The 18414-nt window shown below is 42.0% G+C and overlaps 1 protein-coding gene across 4 annotated transcripts in view; it reads right to left on the bottom strand.

Annotated features, from left to right (window-relative positions):
• Positions 1-18414, bottom strand: part of LOC306942129 (uncharacterized protein) — a 34264-nt gene that overhangs the window by 2671 nt on the left and 13179 nt on the right. For 3 of the 4 annotated variants that reach the window (XM_079527862.1, XM_079527863.1, XM_079527861.1), the window contains exons 4-6: positions 15272-15586; positions 13930-14139; positions 1052-1118 (exon numbers count right to left, since the gene is read on the bottom strand). In XM_079527862.1, coding sequence (XP_079383988.1) covers positions 1052-1118; positions 13930-14139; positions 15272-15586 — 592 coding nt within the window. Of the gene's footprint in view, positions 1-1051; positions 1119-1164; positions 1386-13929; positions 14140-15271; positions 15587-18414 lie in introns of those variants that run through there. The other variant, XR_013792243.1, reaches the window with a different exon arrangement.

The raw sequence follows: 18414 nt of genomic DNA, 5'->3' as shown, positions 1-18414 counted from the left end.
TGTATTTTGTTAAGAGAAATGTTGTATAGTTTAATTGATATTAAGATTTTGTCCAAATCTCACAGAAATTGGTACAAATGATCTCTGGACCTTTCAGAAGAAAACACCACAGGCGGAATTTTGATAGTGCGTATCGTTCGGCCGTAATCGGCTTCCGAAGTTAGTGGGAGCGGCCTATTTTACAAAAAACGCCACAAATCACGAACCAAACGTCCAATCAACTCCAGATTTGAAGCAAATGTCGCGGGTGGTTCAATCAACCAAAAGCAATTCCATTTTCATCCATAGAGGGCGCCACAAATGCGAAAAATGTAACAGTTTGTCGCAAAAAAACATTTTTGGGGGCATAAATCCCCTCCGAATTACTTACACATGATCACAGGGGTGACGCAACATTATAATTGGCTGGCAATATTAGTGGGAGGGGCCTATATGTAAGCGACTGCGGCAACCACACTTTGCAATTTTGAAAAATTGCGACCTTTCTAGTTTGTAGTTACACCCCAATGCCCCATTCAATTCAATGCAATTCCATTCAATTCATTAAGGGCTTATATATATATAAAATAACACCTGGACCTCTTGACGTAACAACTTTCCTTAATGATTATAGCTGGTTTCAGTATTTATTTATGATGTAATTTCTCTATTATTAAGGTTATTTTAGCAGTCAGTTTGTATTGGGGGCGGGGAGGGGGGGGGGGGGAAGACATGGCCAAAGCATCCCCAGCCAAAAACATTGAGAACCCCTGGGTTAAACCACCGGGTTCACACAGGTGTGATTTCTTTCATTCAATGGGTGGGTAGGTAGGTAGGCATGCCTAGTGCTCTGAACCTACCTACAGAGCAAGATACAGGTTTGGCCGATAGATCAGTCATTATTTGAAGGTTTTGACTACATAGGTATTGTCAATAATGGCCATGTGTCCCAATATTTTTTACAACTTTCAACTGGACATCCCACTTTTCTAATGTTTCAAAAGTATTAAAAAACAAAAACAAATAAATGAATGAATAAATTAATGAATAATGGGTCGGGCTATAGTCCTACCTTGTTGAGCACGTCCATGGCAATAAGGAAGTTGGTGAACTTGTTGCGTTCGTAGCACTGGACCAACCTGGGCATGTAAAGTAAATCAGAAATTAACTTTATTGATCGAGGGATTACAATGACAATGTACACACATATATAGAAAAAGTAGTGAGCACAACACAATCCTGAAAGCAGACAGCTTCCATCACTCCAGTCTCATCTTCATCATCCCCTTTGGACAGTTTCCCCGAGATTGAGGACACTTGATTTTTGAGTGGTGCAAACCACTCCAATAACCAGCTTTGTCTGTATACGTGTTTGTATACGTGTTTGTGTCTGTGTATGTGTGTACCTGTACGTGGGGCCCAAAAGAATGAGCATGGTTACTATGGTCATTACGTCAGACCACAGCTGATCAGGCTAGACCTTGCACCACTCAGTTCACACGGGTGTGATTTTTTATCAACAATCCATTAATATGCACCAAAGGTTTGCCCCTGTTTCTAACCCTTTACAGATTTACTTTACCACACTCGGTACAGTACACTGGCTCATGTTTTACAGTAAGAACATAATCAAATATTGTTGCTGTCGGGAGGAAACCTCATAACTCATAACTGTTTTCTTTGCATATATCAGTGCCATTGACCCTCAAACTGTCTGCTAAAGCAGCTAACTCCACCACCCGTCTCATGCAAGTAATTGACAATATATAAAGTCACAACACCAACTTTGATGAAGCAGTATTGCTTTGTTTTCAAAATATACGGTTTTCTTAATTTCCTGAAAAATGTATATTTTTCATATCCTGAAAAATGAACATTTTGGAATGAGGCCGTTTCTTTCCGACAGCAGAGATATATTACACATTGTAGAGAGCAACCCTGTTTTAAAGTCTGTGCCTCCTCACCCTCCCTCTTTTCTCTTTCAAACGTGCCCACCTTTAGTGATGGGAACTATTGTTAATTTCAGTAAACCTGATCATTCAAGGTCATTCAGCAAAAGAGCCGTTCGTCGGTTGTTTGGTACTCTCGGAAGCTAAGGATCTCCCCATGCACAGGCCCAGTCAGCAGTTCAAAGTGGGACGTGAACGATCCCACAATACTCAACAGCAGAACACCACGTAACATACTTAAAATCTATTAGCCGAGCCAGGCCGACCGTCACTTCAGGCTATGGGATTGTTGTTGCTGGGAGATGGGATTGTCAATCTCTACTAGTATGCTAGCACAGTTAGCATCGGATATCAGTGATGGAAATACGGTGCATTTTGCGTCCTAAAACGCAGATTGATAATGGACGCAACCGTGGACCCTTTCGGGGTCCCTGGACGCACTACTGTATTCATGTACTGTAACAAGAATAAACTGGTAAAAAAAAATCCTCCATGGACAATCATTTTGCATAAAATGATTTTATAAACCAGGGGTTCTCAACCTGTAGGTCGCAAAATGCACTTGCCTATTTGCAATGGCATAGGCGTAGGGCTCATTTAACACAATCAGCACAGGGATTCCTTCAAAATAGAAGCTCTGGGGTGCCGGAAAGACATGGCCACTTTTACTCTTTTAACTTGCACTGCTCACAAATGGGTAAAATTAATATACGGTAGCCTACAAACGTATTCCATTCATGGCGATATAACTGATGTGTGTGTGATTCATGTAGCCTGCTGCCTACTACTCGACAAAGTTGACAAAGGTTGTAGCCTCATGGAATAATCCTACTGGCGTTTCTTTCCAGTGTGCCAAAATGCAGTGCGTGGACTTGATAGGCAAGAGAGGCGAGAAGGGGAACACCTTTTCTTATTGGATTTCAACATGTTTGTTTGGTCGGATTACGGTTATTCATGTTGTAAAATCGAGGCGTTTCGAGAATATTTAAGGGTGTGTTATTTAAACTACGGTCGGTTACAATTAGCTGCGACCAAATTTACACCAGGCTCAACTATTTACGATCACCTCATAAATGCTGTGCAGTGTTGTCCCTGAACACGTTAAAAGAACGATCGTTCACGAACGCATTCATATTTTGGGTGAACGTGAACGGAACGTACTGTATTTCTACTTGACGAACGTCATTGTGAACACGCTCCTTTCTGGCGTGTGTGAACGTCCCTTTCTCACGTTCAACTTTGTTCAAGAGTGAGTGTTTCCATAGTCTTTCAGACGAAACCCCCGTTAAAACACACCCTAAACAGGCCTTAATATCTAGTGGAAAACCAACCCTAAACAGGCCTTAATATCTAGCGGAAAACCCACCTGTAAGCCCTTATCAGACACAAATTAACTAATCTTTCTCAGCCGTACAATTTCACTGGAGCGTGCAGCACGCATATCTAACTGCATGATGATGCAGCCAGTCACGCAGACAGATGGCAACAAACACTGAGGAGGCTCCTCAGGAGGTAAACGTGTTGTTGATTAACACTTTAAGCGGCCAGGGTTATTTAATCCATTACATTCATGCGCCCAGTCGATTTATAAACACGGACCCCTTTTCCGGACGGACCGGCGGAAGTGGTTGATGTGTGTGTAGCAGCTAACAATAGCCACACCACTCTAGAGTCGATCGACAACAACGGGAGACAAGAATAAATCTATCGAGACTAGCGACTGGACCGCGGAGCGCCGTCTAACACAGGATCTTTTTTCATAAAAAGACGGGATGATTTAGATCGCGAGTTATGAACGTTTTAAGATTTTCGTTTTCATCAGCTAAACAGGGGAGGGAGTTTTTCGATGACGTCTCACTCTTGCGCGTCACAGAGGATTGCCCAGCAGGCGCGCCTGGGCTATGGAGCAATGCGATCAGTTCTCGTATCAATAAGCTTCGTCTTTTGGACAATACTTCGTCCTGAGTGTCGGGCGTTACTAATAGAAAGGACAAAGAACTTCGTCCTGGGTGTTCAGGGTGTTAAAGGGTGGGAAGCAGGGAAATTTACTTTTAAAAATAATGCATATTTATCAAAAAAACCCTAAGGATGTCCAGTTAAAAAAACATTTAGAAAAAATAAAATATTTAGATAGTTAGAAGGTACAGGTCAATACATAAACTGCCCTGAGGTTAAAACCAGTAAAAGCACTAAGACTACATCAGGGTTCTCCATTTTCAATTCATCAGGAAACAATGACAGCTCAGTCATAAATATATTCTGGTTTAGAGGGTTAGGCTGTAGTGTAAATCAATTAATATTCAGACAGGAAAATCAACATAACACTTTGATGATTGGTTGCTATGGTTGGTCTCTGCATGGCTGGAAAATGTACAGGAAATAAAACAGGCAGAACTAGAAAAAGTGCCCTTCTGGGCACAGGTCTCCACCAGGAGGATAGGAGTGTGTGTGTGATGTTTGGCAAAATGTTTAGGAGCAATATAAACGTGTGTGTGTGTGTGACGCGGCTTGGCCTGTTGTAGCGCCACCATGAGGCTGATTTGAAAACTGTCAAGTGGCCTTTCTTCCAAAGCCTAGTGGGAATATGCATGCACAGTTTCACCACAATCGGACGCTGCGTTGAGTAGTTGTGGCGATTTGTACAAAACGGGTACAAAGCGGGCTACTCCTGAAAAGTTTAGAAGCCAATTGTAGCCAATGAGGGTGGATTATGAGAATTCAAACAAACCCGTCTTGATCACATGACTATGGAGAGCATGTGTACCGATTTGCGTGAAATTTGGATAAAATCTGAAGGAGTAATATTAGAAAATGTGTTTTATATATGTCAGCCTGGTGGCGCTATAAAGAGCAGATGTGAAAAATTCCAGGCAAAGGTTTTTCCTCTAGGGAGTTGGCATAAAAGTTATCCACAGATCCGTGCAGTTAGAGGTAAAAACACTTTTCGGCCAGTTATAGCGCCACCATGAGGCCGAGTTGAAAATGTTCATGTGGCATTTCTTCCTCGGCCTAGTGGGAATGTGCGTGCACAATTTCACGGAAATCACACGATGTGTTCATGATTTGCAGTATTTTGTTTGAAACTGAGCACTCCTGCGAACTTTGGAAGCCAATCTTAGCCAATCAGGATGGAGTCTGAGAAATCTGAAAGACCCGTTTCGTTGAATGTCTCTAGAGAGACTGTGTACCAATTTGCGTGATGTTTGGACAAAGTCTGTAGGTGTACTGTCCAAAAACTTGTTTTGCACAAAGCGGCCTCCTGGTGGCGCTATAACAGGCCGTTCTGGAAATTTTGGGGCAGAGGTTCATCGTTGGCATCCAGGGAGTGTGTGTGCAAAATTTGGCATCGACCGGGTTAACGGTGCCGGAGATAGCTGTTCACAGACGGAAGGACGGACGGACACACACACGGACGGACGGACGGAGTGCAAAACATACTCTCTCCCCATGCCTTCGGCCTGGTGGAGACACTAACTTTGTGCATGCAAGTAATATAGCCTAACGATGCTTTGAGTTTGATGCAACAAGAATATTTATGTTGTATGTTTAGGCTACATGTATGAATTATTCTGCCCGGAATTATCTAATTCCGAGTAGAGTAGCCTACTGTAATCAATCCATCCATCCATACAAACACGTCTGCTTCTGCTATTAGCCTCGGAAGTGACAGCGTTATATCAAGCTTGTTTAGGCATATAAATTGATGCGTAATGCTTTGCAAACATTTTGTTTCTAGGCTATAATAGCTGCGGCTGTGTAGTAGATGAAATAAAGCCTAAAGCAGGGGAGGCACGATCAAATCACTTTAGTTTTTTTCCCCCCTTTTTTATTCCATGCAGCTCCGTATGACAGAATCACAGAACATATCACTCCATTCGCGACTCTATACACTGCATAAAAACGGTATGCACACAAAACAAGAGCATGTCGTTTCACGTTCATTCTTGACCCACAATGATCGATTCACTTTGGCCGCGCTGATGATCAGTGTTCGTTGATCACTCTTCAACACACAACCGGCCGCGGGGGTGACAGTAGCCCACTTCACACAATCCTCCCCGTTTGGATCATGATGTCATGTCAATAAAACAGTAACAGTCTGCGATGCCATTCTGTATTTTATTCTGCTTTTTGTCGAGTAGCAGACAGAAAACAACTCTCATTCCATTAAAAATGAAATTAAAAACGTATATATAGCCTATATATAAGGTTTTAATTTCATGGGCGCTATAATGTAATGGATTAAATAACCCTTGGCGTTCTAGGTGTTAATAGTGGACAGGTAGACTATTAGCCTATATAATATAGGTACATATTAAATCGTCTACCTGTCCTGTCCACTATTAATCGAATGTAGTGTCACTGTTGTTCCAGCCACACACAAACACAAGAATAGACAGGTGAGATACGGAGAAAAAAAAAACCCTCCATAAGACACCGAGTCATTTCACTAGTTACACCCAGAGAACAGCACTCATCGTGGGCAAGCTGATCCGCCGTAGATGGACACGCCCCCAAGCCAGTACAAGCTCTGTTTCAGTATCGATACGAAAAAAATGGCCGGCACATTATTTACAAAAAATCTTGTGTATAGCAGACATGTCATTGGTCATGGTAATCAAAAAAGTTAATAATAATTTCATTATGAAGACGCTAAAATAGTGCAATCCCAAGGGGCTTAACCCGGTCGATGCCAAACTTTGCACACACACACACACTCCCTGGATGCCAACGATGAGGCAGCTTTTCACATGTTTTACCTAAAACTGCACCGATCTGCGTGAAACGTTGCATGCGCACTCCCTAGAGGCCAAGGACAAACCTTTGACCTGCATTTTCCGCATCTGCCTTTTATAGCGCCACCAGGAGGCCGACTTTTGTAAAACACATTTTTTGATATTACTCCTCCAGATTCTGTCCACAAATCGTTACACAGTATCTCTATGGTCATGTGCACAAGTCGGATCTGTCCGATATTTCATATTCCATCCTAATTGGCTATAATTGCCTTTCACAGTTTGCAAGATTGCCCCGTTTTTAACAAAAGCCTCAAATCATGAACGCAGCGTGCAATTTACGTGAAATCTCACACATTTTCTTACTAGGCTGAGGAATATATCCCACCCTTTTCACATTGGCCTGTTATAGCGCCACCAACAGGTTGATTTTTGAAAAACACATTTTTGGAACAAAATGCCTCAAATCATCCAATTGCCATCAAAGACTTATGAAGAAATGGCACCCTTTTCACATTGGCCTATTATAGCGCCACCAGGAGGCCACAACCTGACCTGCCCTGGTGGAGACCTGTGCCCCGAGGGGCACTTTTTCTAGTTTCTTATTTTGTTACCCTGGCTGCGCTGCAAAAACAGAAGGATCTACAAGCTCTCAACGCATAGCGGCGCTGCAAAAACAAGCAGGATGCGGTGCCTTGAGAGCTTGTAGATCTGGCTTTTTTGCGACCTGCAGTGAGCTGGTCTCACTTTACTTTTATGACACGAATATATCGTCCATCGGCGATATTTGGACAGACGATTGGCGATTGAAAAAAATTGGCATATCGCCCAACCTTAGTACCCGACCAAGGTGCCAAAAAAACTGCCCACCTGTATGTACCCAGTGCAAAGTTGTCCAGGTGCCCAGTTGTCCCACTGAGAATAAAACGTACTGATGTCAATGGTACCCGACCAAGGTGCCAAAAAAACTGCCCACCTGTACCCAGTGCAAAGTTGACCAGGTGCCCAGTTATCCTACCCCTAGGTGCCTAGTTGTCCCACTGAGAATTACTACTGAGAATAAAATGAGGTCAATGGTACCCGACCAAGGTGACAAAAAAACTGCAACCCTGGTCCCAGTTCCAAGTGCCCACTCATCCAAGGTGTACAAGTGTCCTGTCGATCCACTAAGTGTCCACTTGACCTGTAACCCTGTTATCCATCTTTCTGATAAATTGAAAATGGAGGACCCTGATGTAAACAAGTCTTATTGTTTTATCCTCATAGCAGTTTTTTGTCCTGTACCTTCGTTTGAACTGTCCCCAAATTCTACGAACTGTGAATACAAATTTCAATCAATCAATCAAACCCTTTCTTGTGTTCAATATTTTTAGCATTGTATTTGCAGTGGTGGAAAATAACTAAGTACATTTACTTAAGTATTGTACTTAAGTAGGCTACAAGTTTGAGGTATTTGTTGAGATATACAGTATACTATGAGTCAGTCAGCGTCACGCCACCATATATAGTATATATCAGTCCACGCCTCATGACATCACACCTCGTGACATCATGCCTTGTGACATCACGTCTCCATATACGGCCATCTCTATATATGAAGATCACGACACTGACCTCATCAAACCCTGGATAGGCATACATCGAGAAGACCACTTAGATCTGCATATGGAGCCAGCCAGCAACTCTACATCTGACCTCAAACCTCAAATCTTTAGATCCTTATATATGGAGCTGACCTGCTCTGACATTCCATATGTTGATCCTTCTCCACCTGTCCTTCCACTTTGATGTCTCCCTTTTGACCGATACCTGTCCATTCAACAGGCCCGAAGATTAAGGCAAGGCCCTACTGCTGGGCCCTCATCAAACCCTGTACACTCAAGACGCTGCCACCCTTACATCTCCATATATGGAGTTGACCTGTTCCGACATTCTATATGTTGATAAATAGTAAATGGTGCATTTATATAGCGCCTTTATCCAAGGCACTTTACATAGATTGTGCATTACATTCACCCATTCACACACACATTCATACACCGATGGCAGGCACCAACCAGCACATCAGGAGCAATTAGGGGTTCAGTGTCTTGCTCAAGGACACTTCGACACGAACTCTGGGGGAGCCCGGGTTCAAACTGGCAACCTTGCGGTTACCATCCAGCCACTCTACCCTTGAGCCACCGCCGCCAATTGATCTGACCTCTGACCTCCTCAAACCCTGTACACTCAAGACACGCTCCATATATGGCCAGTACAGAATTCATTCCATATATTGATCTAACCCCCCATGCCAAAGCGCCAGTGCTCATCCAGCAGCCTGCCTGTCACCCAGGCGGATCACCCAGGCGGAGGTCTTACTGGTACTTTACTTGAGTATTTTCCAATACCAATACTTTTACAAATGTAGCCTACTTTTACTCCATTACATTAATTTGTAGATTTTGATTATTATTATTACAAAACGTACATACAATAGCCCTAGCCTATATAGATTTTGGGCATTTGAAAATAGCCGCTCTACAAGCTCGCATGGGCCGCGATGCGACACATTGAGAGCTTGGGGAGATCTGCTATTTTCAAAGGATTTTTATACATTTGGGACACTTTTTCTTTGGGTACTTTAAGTACATTTTGATGCCAATAACTTAGTTAAAAAAAATATATATATATATTCAAAACAAACTAAAACTAAACTAAAATGAAAAATCGAAAACTACTGTATATGCTAGTGGCTGGATGGTATTTTTTGGTGTTTCATTGCTCTGGGTTAGATTGCTAATGGCTGAATAGGAAAGACAAACCCACATTAGGAAAGACACGCCCCTCATTAACATACGGTTCATGAAATACACCCTTGGGAAAAGCAGCTTGAAATACATTTAAATGCATATTTAAATGTGCATTTAAATGCGTATTTAAATGTGTACATAATTAAAAAGAATACATACATTTAATTATTCATTTCTATATTTCTTTACCTATTTATTTATTTTTGCATTTAATTATTTATTTGCATATATATTTATTTATTTTTGCATTTATTTATTTATTATTTGATTTAATAATTTATTTATTCTAGAGCTGGGACTCGATTAAAATTTGTAATCTAATTAATCAGAGGCTTTGTAATTAATTCATCTTGATGAATTGCATTTTAATCTCATATCATTATTTGACCCGAGAACAGTGAGAAATTTTTTCAAATGGATTTTGGTATAGTAGTGAATCAATGAATAGTGAATACATAAGTTTAATGGTTAATGTGGTTAAACGCTAACGTGACATGGATGCGTTCCAGGTCTCAATGGATTAAGCAATAAAACATTGTTTTTGTAGTAATAATAGGGGTAATCTCAAATTTAATAATTTATATAGAGCTTTTCTGAGTACCCAAAAATGCTTTACAAGGGGGGACATGATAAATCAAAAACAACTTTATTAGGGTAAAAACACTAAGGAATTAAATAAATTAAATAGCTGGGGAAAGCAATATTGAAGGTTTGGATGGTGGGGGCATGTCTCAGAGTTTGGGGAATGCATTCCACAGGGTTGGGGGGGGCTTGGTGCAGCAAATATGTGACATGACCATAAGAAAACACCCGTGTTTCTTCCGTGGACATACAGTAACAGCCATAACAGATTTTACATTTTATTTGGCCATAACCGTTTAGTTAGAAACCATGTAATCTGGTCGGGTCCTTGAATTGCTACTGGTAGTAGGAATAACGTTAGCTCTGATCCATATTGTTAGGAGGAAAGTAGGCTTTCACATCTTTTTTGTGCTAAAAACGAGGGGCTGCACAGCCTGCACTTCCACAGGTGTGAAATGAAATGAAATGAAATCTATATTTACCCAGGGTATCTGGGCTAAGCTCAAGAACTTGTTTCCAGCCAGGCCCTGCTCATAGAACACATTTCATCGTAGTGGTTGATGCCTTGTTCAAGGGCATTTCAGCGGTGGTAATTTTAACGTGTCGGACGGCTGGTTCGAACTGGGAACCTTCCGGTATCTAGACCGCGCCGCTATCCGTTCGGCCACCGCTGCCGTGTAAGGGGAAAGGATCAAATTAAGTACCATAGAACTCTTCCTGAGTCCTAACTGCGCTATGGACCAGAGCTACTGTTGTTGATGTTAGCTTCCAGGCTAGGCTCGGTGCAACATGTTTCGCATTGAGCCGATACTGGAGGCTTGACGAGGTGCGGTGATATGCGAATTCTTTATTGAATAATTGCACACAACTGTGCTGTAATCCACACTATCATCAGATAGCTTTTTAAATCCACACTATCATCAGATAGCTTTTTAAATCCACGGGGACAAGCAAAGTGATCTCAGCGGCTTCCCCCGGTCTGGTGAACTGTCTTGACTGTTATTGTCTGAAGAGGACACGGACACTTCACACCGGCGGTCCGTCTGAAAACTGTCCAGTGACAACGTTCGGCGGTGACAAAATAGTGCGATTAAAATGCGTTAATTTTTTTAACACGATATTTTTTCTGTAGTTAATCTCAATTAACGCGTTAAAGTCCCAGCCCTAATTTATTCATTTTAAGATATGGCAGTTTTGGCCCGCCGTACATAAAGACATGGGAAAGGATTGAATTCGGTGGCATTTCACTTTGCAAAAGAGCTATTTTGGAATTAATTTGGATAATGGTAATGGAGATATTGTAGAAGTTGTCACATTAATCCCAAAATTTTATTTTTTTAAGGTTTGGACTTCATTCCCAAAAGAAATTGTGGTTATGGGCCGTGGCAATAATTTAGAAAAAAAAGGGAAAAAAACTAAACTAAACTAAACTAAACTGAAATAGTTCATTTTTTGGAACCATGAACTTTAGTTCAAAATGTTAAATTATAAACTATGAACTGAACAAGTTCATTTTAAAAAATTTGAAACTAGTTAATAAAAAAGTGAACTTTCCCAACACTCCCAACACAGCCTATACACATGAATGTGTATAGGCTAAAGGTTTTTTGGTAAAAAAAAAAAAAAATAGTAGTAGTAAGGTAGTAGTAGTAGTAATATTCCATTGCATCGCAGCCTTCCAATCACTGCACTAGCAGCGCTGAGTTGCGATTGCATCATTGTATAGCCTATGCTGCCTTCCAGTTATACCTTAAAGTAAAACATTGTTTAATCAAGCTGCTTTTGTGTATTTTACTACTTGGCTGTGTATGCTGTTCAAGTTTTTTCTTTTAAATAATTATTAATTATTAAAATGATGACGTCATGAACGGGGCCTCCCGATCCTTAAGGCCGCCCCTGGTCGGGTGGGTCCATCGTAGATTTACGATGAACCCACCCGACACAATAGTGGTGGTCCCCAGGCTGCTCCGAGTCAGAATGGGTCAAAATCAGTTGAAAACCCCTGGGCTAAAGTGAAGTCAATTAAGTCACTTCACTGCATCCAAGGCAGCCAATCAGGCTAGGCCGTCAGTATGACTAGGTCCTCTAGTCTAAATGACTAGGTCGTCTACATTTCATGAGGTTTCACCTGACAAAAAACACGTCAACTCAATGTCATTGTACCGTAATATAATTCTATAGAAAAAGGTAAGTTTTTATGCCATATTTAGCCACTACGAGCGCAAATATCGGATGCATCCCTACCAGGCCCAGAGCCAACTGTTTTCTTTTCTTGTTAATTTGTCCCAAAAATAAATTCTTCCTGTGTGATGCGTTTTTATTTTATTTATCGCCTATTTATTTTATTCTTAAAAAAGGTGCTATAAGCAATATTTCAAAAATGTAATGACCTTTTTGGTATTCAGCCAGCAATGGGTAAAACGCTCCCCCAAAAATAGTCTGTTACTCATTGCTGGCTGTCTGAATACCAAAAAAGAAAAAAATGTTGACATAATATTGCTTATAGCAGCTTTAAGCCCCTGGAGTGTTTTAGGTCTGGTCCACAAGATTCGATACTCCACCAAGATACCCATGTACCTGTGTAGATACTTCCTTAACGTTAACGATGTCCACACCCACAACACCAGAGGTAGTGCAACGAACCATGTTCAACCCAGATTCGGCACAAACGAGGGACTAAATTCAAACAGTAAGACATGCAAATCCCTTGACTCCTTCAAAACCGCTCTCAAAGGGCACCTACGGTTGGCTGCAATTCGAAACTGGCCCCCGTAAAATCTGAATAACTCGCGATCTAAATCATCCCGTCTTTTTCTGAAAAAAGATCCTGTGTTAGACGGCGTTCCGTGGCCCAGTCGCTAGTCTCGATAGATTTATTCTCGTCTCCCGTTGTTGTCGATCGACTCAGTGTGGTGTGGCTATTGTTAGCTGCTACATACACAACAACCACTTCCGCCCGGTCCGTCCGGAAAAGGGGTCCGTGTTTATAAATCGACTGGGCGCATGAACGTAATGGATAAAATAACCCTGGCCGCTCAATGTGTTAACAGTTAACAGAAGAGGGGTGGGGGGATTCAGATTTTACGGGGGCCAGTTTTGAATTGCAGCCATCTGTAGGTGCCCTTTGAGAGCTGTTTTGAAGGAGTCAAGGGATTTACGTTTTAATAACTGTTGGTAGGGCGTTCACATTTTGGTGCAATAGGAGCGAAATGGATTTAGTCCCTCGTTTGTGCCGAATCTGGGTTGCACATGGTTTGATGAGCTCCCTCTGGTGTTATGGGTGTGGACTTCGTTGACATTAAGGAAGTATTTAGACAGGTACCTGGGTATCTTGGTGGTGTAGCAAACCTTGTGGACCAGACCCAAGATGCTGTACTCTGTCATCAACCAGCCTGTCAAAATGGGCAGGGGTGAGGTGGGTTCGGGGAGTGAGGCCAAGTGGTAGCCTGGCCAGTTTATTTGGGAAGTCTGGAGCCTTGTTTTAAGGGCCTTTGAGGTGCTGTGGTACGAAGAGGTGCATGCATAGTCGAAGAAACCTTGTTTCTGGTGTTTTTGTTGACCAGTGAGGAGGTCCTGTATAAGAAAGAATCTTCTTCTTTGGTTGACTTTTTTGATTATGTTGGTGGCCATTTTATCACCGGAAAGATTTGCACATGTTTTGAATTTGTGCAACACAATTTTTTAAAAATATTTTGCAAGTGAAAATAAACAAACAACCCATAGCCTGAAGTGACCTGGCTCGACCAATAGATTGACGATGAGAGGGGGGAGGGAGGGTGGAGCCAAGTTTGAATCCGTTAGGCAACACCTCTCACTTCTGTGTACAAAAGACCCGTTTTTCACACTTGGATGTCAGCCTACTACAAATGGAAGGAACTTAAATGTGTTTACCTTACACCTGGGTCACGAAAGGAAGCATGATCAGGATTCGGATCCACAAAGGGGAACACTCCTGTGAGTGCGCCGTTAACGGTAATGGTGTAGCTTGTCTTGTTGGGGACCAGCGTCTCACAACACTGCAAATTCACCCAGGGCATGTTATTTCCATTTGAGGCAGGTACGCCATGGACTTGCTCAAGTTGAGGATATGTATTTATCATCCTGTGGTAGAGGGTAGAGAGAGAGAGAGAGAGAGAGAGTGTGAGCAGGACAGACGGAGAGGTCCACTGACAATAAACTACAAATATACACTAGGGCTACTGGTCTTCTGTCTGCCGGTGTGTGTGGGTGTGTGCGTTAGCTGGCTCTACTCGCAGGGTGTAGTGATGCATCTAGTGCCAGGGCTCCAGTCCAGAGTGCGACCTACTTAATTACTTGCGCAAGCAAGTAATGTTATCAGTCAGGTGCTACGATGCGTGTGTCCGGGGCCAGCACACGTTATGACGTCATATGCTGGCCCCAAGCTGACCGCGCAGGTGTGTTTGTCATGCTACGAAGCATATGTCCCATGACGTGATGAAGATATGTACCAATGTCCCTTAGAATGCACGTGATATGATGTCATACGGACATACGGAAGCTGACCGTGCAGGTATGTTTTCTGTGAATCGTGATTTAGATTATGTACCAATGCCAGGGTATAATTGGTTGACGATGATACGTTTCAGTGTCAATTGACCCAGCCGATTACATTATACCACCAACCACTCAGAAAAGTAAATATACATACATATATACATGTACACATATATGGACACATGAGCATAATGACGTGTTAAATATATGTACCAGTGCCAGGGTATAGTTGACGGTGACGTAACGATGACGTGTTCCAATGTGACGTCAAACAAGCTTATAAGTAATTACCATCATCATTTTTCAACATAATTTAATGGTGTTTCAAGCAGGTATTTGTATAAGAAAATATTGAGACTCTTGGGGCCAAGGATTTTAAAGACCAAGAAGATATTGTTGACAGACGTTCCTGTGCAACAAGCTAGTAGGCACTCGACAGAGTGCAGTTCTAGTTTAATATATATTAGCGCCCCTTACTTCACACGGGTGTGGTTTTTTTAAACACATTTCCTTAACGGCTACTGGCTAATTAACATGTTAAGGCCTGATGGTTACAGATTAATAAATTTTCTCCAAATGGCCATTCCTAGTCTGGAAACAAATACTTTTCCATACATTTTTCATACATTTCCAGACCTGGAAAAGTATGAAAAGAAATGTCATACTTTTCCATACTAGGAACCATGTATATGACCATTGCAACTGTCACAACACTTACCGGCCACCACTGAATTTAGTGGGGTCATCACCTAGCAACCCGTTCCCTCGATACTCCACCATCTGACTGTCTTCATATCTGCCCCAATCTTCGCCCTCGGTAATGGCTTGGACCCACCCCACGACTATATTTTTTTTAGTCACTGGTTTTTCCAATTCAAATGTAGCAGTTATGGCTAAGCCTTCTTTTGTGTGACGATACTGCAGCTCCATGGCAGTGGAATCCAAGGTGGTTTCCACAACATTGGTGAAGCTTCCGGTCACAGCGACATTCTTCAGCAGAATTAGTGGTGGATTCACTGGAGTGTTGGGAGTACTGCAAAGAAGATAAAAAGGGTACATCTTACTCCAATTATATTCAAATATGACTGTATGTCGTCTTTTCAAAGTAAATGAGTGTTTGAAATCATTCCAACCTTGATAGACCTATAACCTCTAAATGTTTTGTCAGTTAACAGTTCTGTCCGTCCTCCTCTGTCCGTAAACCTTTCCGCGAGTGACCAGTGGAACTGATGTCTCTGCCTGCATGGCTCTCTCACTCTCTCGCTGCTCGCAGACAGGTCTCATGCATGCAATGTTCATGAATCCAAGTAATTCACCCTGTCAGCCTGATTGGTCCCTGACTGACAAACCAGCAGGGTCTTTCTGCCTTGTTCCGCCCTGGTTCCGACCTGGTTTATGTTGAATTAGCTAAAACCTCTTTTTTTGAAAAAACAAAAAACAAACATGATATGCCCAGTCACCATGCTGCATCTGTGATGTTCCTTTATACTGACACAAATAAGAATTGAGTGCACAGAATATCAATATGAGGCAACTGAAAAACATGTTATTTCAATGGTAGTGGATGGACAGAGGATTTTTGTCAACCAAGAAACCGCAACCAATGGGTGCAAAGAGGGGCACAACCACAGACGGGACTTGACAAAGGGTGAATTGTACGTGAGGTATGCAGAATTCCATTTTACATAATGCGTCACATGACTTGACCTATCCTTTAGTACATCGGTTACCAAACCTTTTCGGTAGGGATGCACCGAAAGGGAAATTATTGGCCGAAACCGAATATAGGAAACAGTTGGCCGAAAACTGAATACCCGAATAGGATTAATATTATATATCTTTTTTCCTAACATTGCTGTCATGGCCGTACCTTAAAGCTACCTGATTTATGGCAAAAGCAATGGTTATGGCAAAACCTAACTTAAATAATAATCACTATTATGGGTCCATAAAACATTTATTCAGCTCTTTTGAATGCATTAATTGCATACACTAGTCTGTGATATATTTTCTGCCTATTCGGGCCGAAACCGAATAGGCCGAATATGCATTTTTAGCCATTTTCTGCCAAATATTTTCTGCGGCCGAATATTCGGTGCATCACTACTTTTCGGCAGTAGGGTTATACTACACTTCAGAGTCATCAGTACAAATCTATTACTCTCAGTATGTAGAAAGATGTTCAAATTAATTCCATGATCAGATCATAGAATAGATCAGACCCGTCTGAAGTGAGTGGTGCTGTACTGTACATGCAACAGTGACACTTGGTGAACAAACGCTATAACGCTATTTTCGGACACAGCCAGGGACACAGGGACAGACCCAGGGACACGGCCACACAGCTGTCTATAGGAGTGGTTGCAGTTGCATCACTCAAAAATGACTATTTGTGAATATTTACTAACTCATCTAAAAGACCATCCCGGCATCCCGGGACTCATTACATTGAAAACCTTTTGCCATCACTGATTCATTGCTGGCCTGTTCATCGTGATAGCCAACCATTCTGTTAAAATAGAGAAACAATTGCTGTATTGCTGCTGCTGGTCTGGAGTTGTCCCGTTCATGATAGACTGACTAGTGACTACTCACTACTGTTTCATTAAGTCTACTGTCTAAGTACTCTAAGTTTACCGTCCAAGTCAGGGGTCGACATTATAAATGGCCCGCTGGCCCGAATGTACTTTTCAGAAGGTCTGGGCCACTAGATGGCTCAAAACAATGGCCCTGTGGGTCCAGTGGGAAAAATGCCTTGAAAATGAAATAATAGTCCAATTTCACATTAATCGCCTGCCCTGTAGTACTGTTTTGTAATGATTTCTGTGAAATCGTCTCTGTAATTACCACTAAAACAAAAGCGTTACGTGATCCTGAATCAAATCATTCAAAGACCGACTGTCTGTGCAGCACGGAGCGCTGCAACAGCCTGCGCAGAACAGTGTGCGCTCGGCCAGAGCCATAGAGTATAGACCGAGTTGCGACATTGAGGTGGCAGAAATCAGCCACGGTCACGTGGTTCATGTCATTGGACTGAAGCCCCATGAAGTGAACGGAGTTGTTGTAACTCTGTCTTACTCTATGGCTCTGGGCTCGGCTGGTCTGCAAGCAGTTCACACAACTTCACAGCTTGCCTCGCTCGCTCCTGCAGAACGTGCGCCACTCGCTCACGTTCAGAGGCGAGACTGCTTCGCATGGTCGCAGACATGTTCCTCTTATCATCCTCATCCATCCTTCTTTAAAGGGTGGGTGGAGGCAAAGTTAAAGGTGGGACGGACTATTCAAATTGGACTCCGAAACTGATGTCATATTTGGAGAGAATCTGAGAGGACCCATTCAGACACGCCCATTCAGACACTCAGAAAATCACAGATTTCTCAATGAAGGTCTGACGGTTAAAAAAATAAACCTTTTGGGATGTAAAAATACACTGGGAAGCCTAAAAACACCAACAATCTTGAAAAATGTCAAATTCAAATTCAAATACAGTATAGGCCTATCATTATTCATTATCATGACTATTAAAAAACAAAACCCAGAATAGTTCTGACTGAATGAACATATTTATTTTTTCAAGTCCTATGACACTGTTTTCCCCCCAAGCAGAACTAAAAACCGGGTTTTTGGGTGGGTGCTTTGTCACTTGTCAAGAAAATAAAATGGACAATAAAACTATAGTAGCCTACCCTAATAATACTAGGGACTTCAGGGCTCTTTTTTTTTTAACTTGTTCAGAATGAAGGAGCACCAGAAACAAATTAGGAGCACCCACCAAAATTTAAAGAGCACCAATATGTAATCGATTTTTTTACATTCATTATTGGTATTACACATTATCATGTCAAGGACCCCCAAATTGAC

The sequence above is a fragment of the Electrona antarctica genome, assembly GCF_951216825.1.
Source record: "Electrona antarctica genome assembly, chromosome: 18".
In the NCBI taxonomy this organism is placed as follows: Eukaryota; Metazoa; Chordata; class Actinopteri; order Myctophiformes; family Myctophidae; genus Electrona; species Electrona antarctica.
Note: the sequence above shows the minus strand (reverse complement) of the source record. Positions and strands in the feature narration are given on the sequence as shown.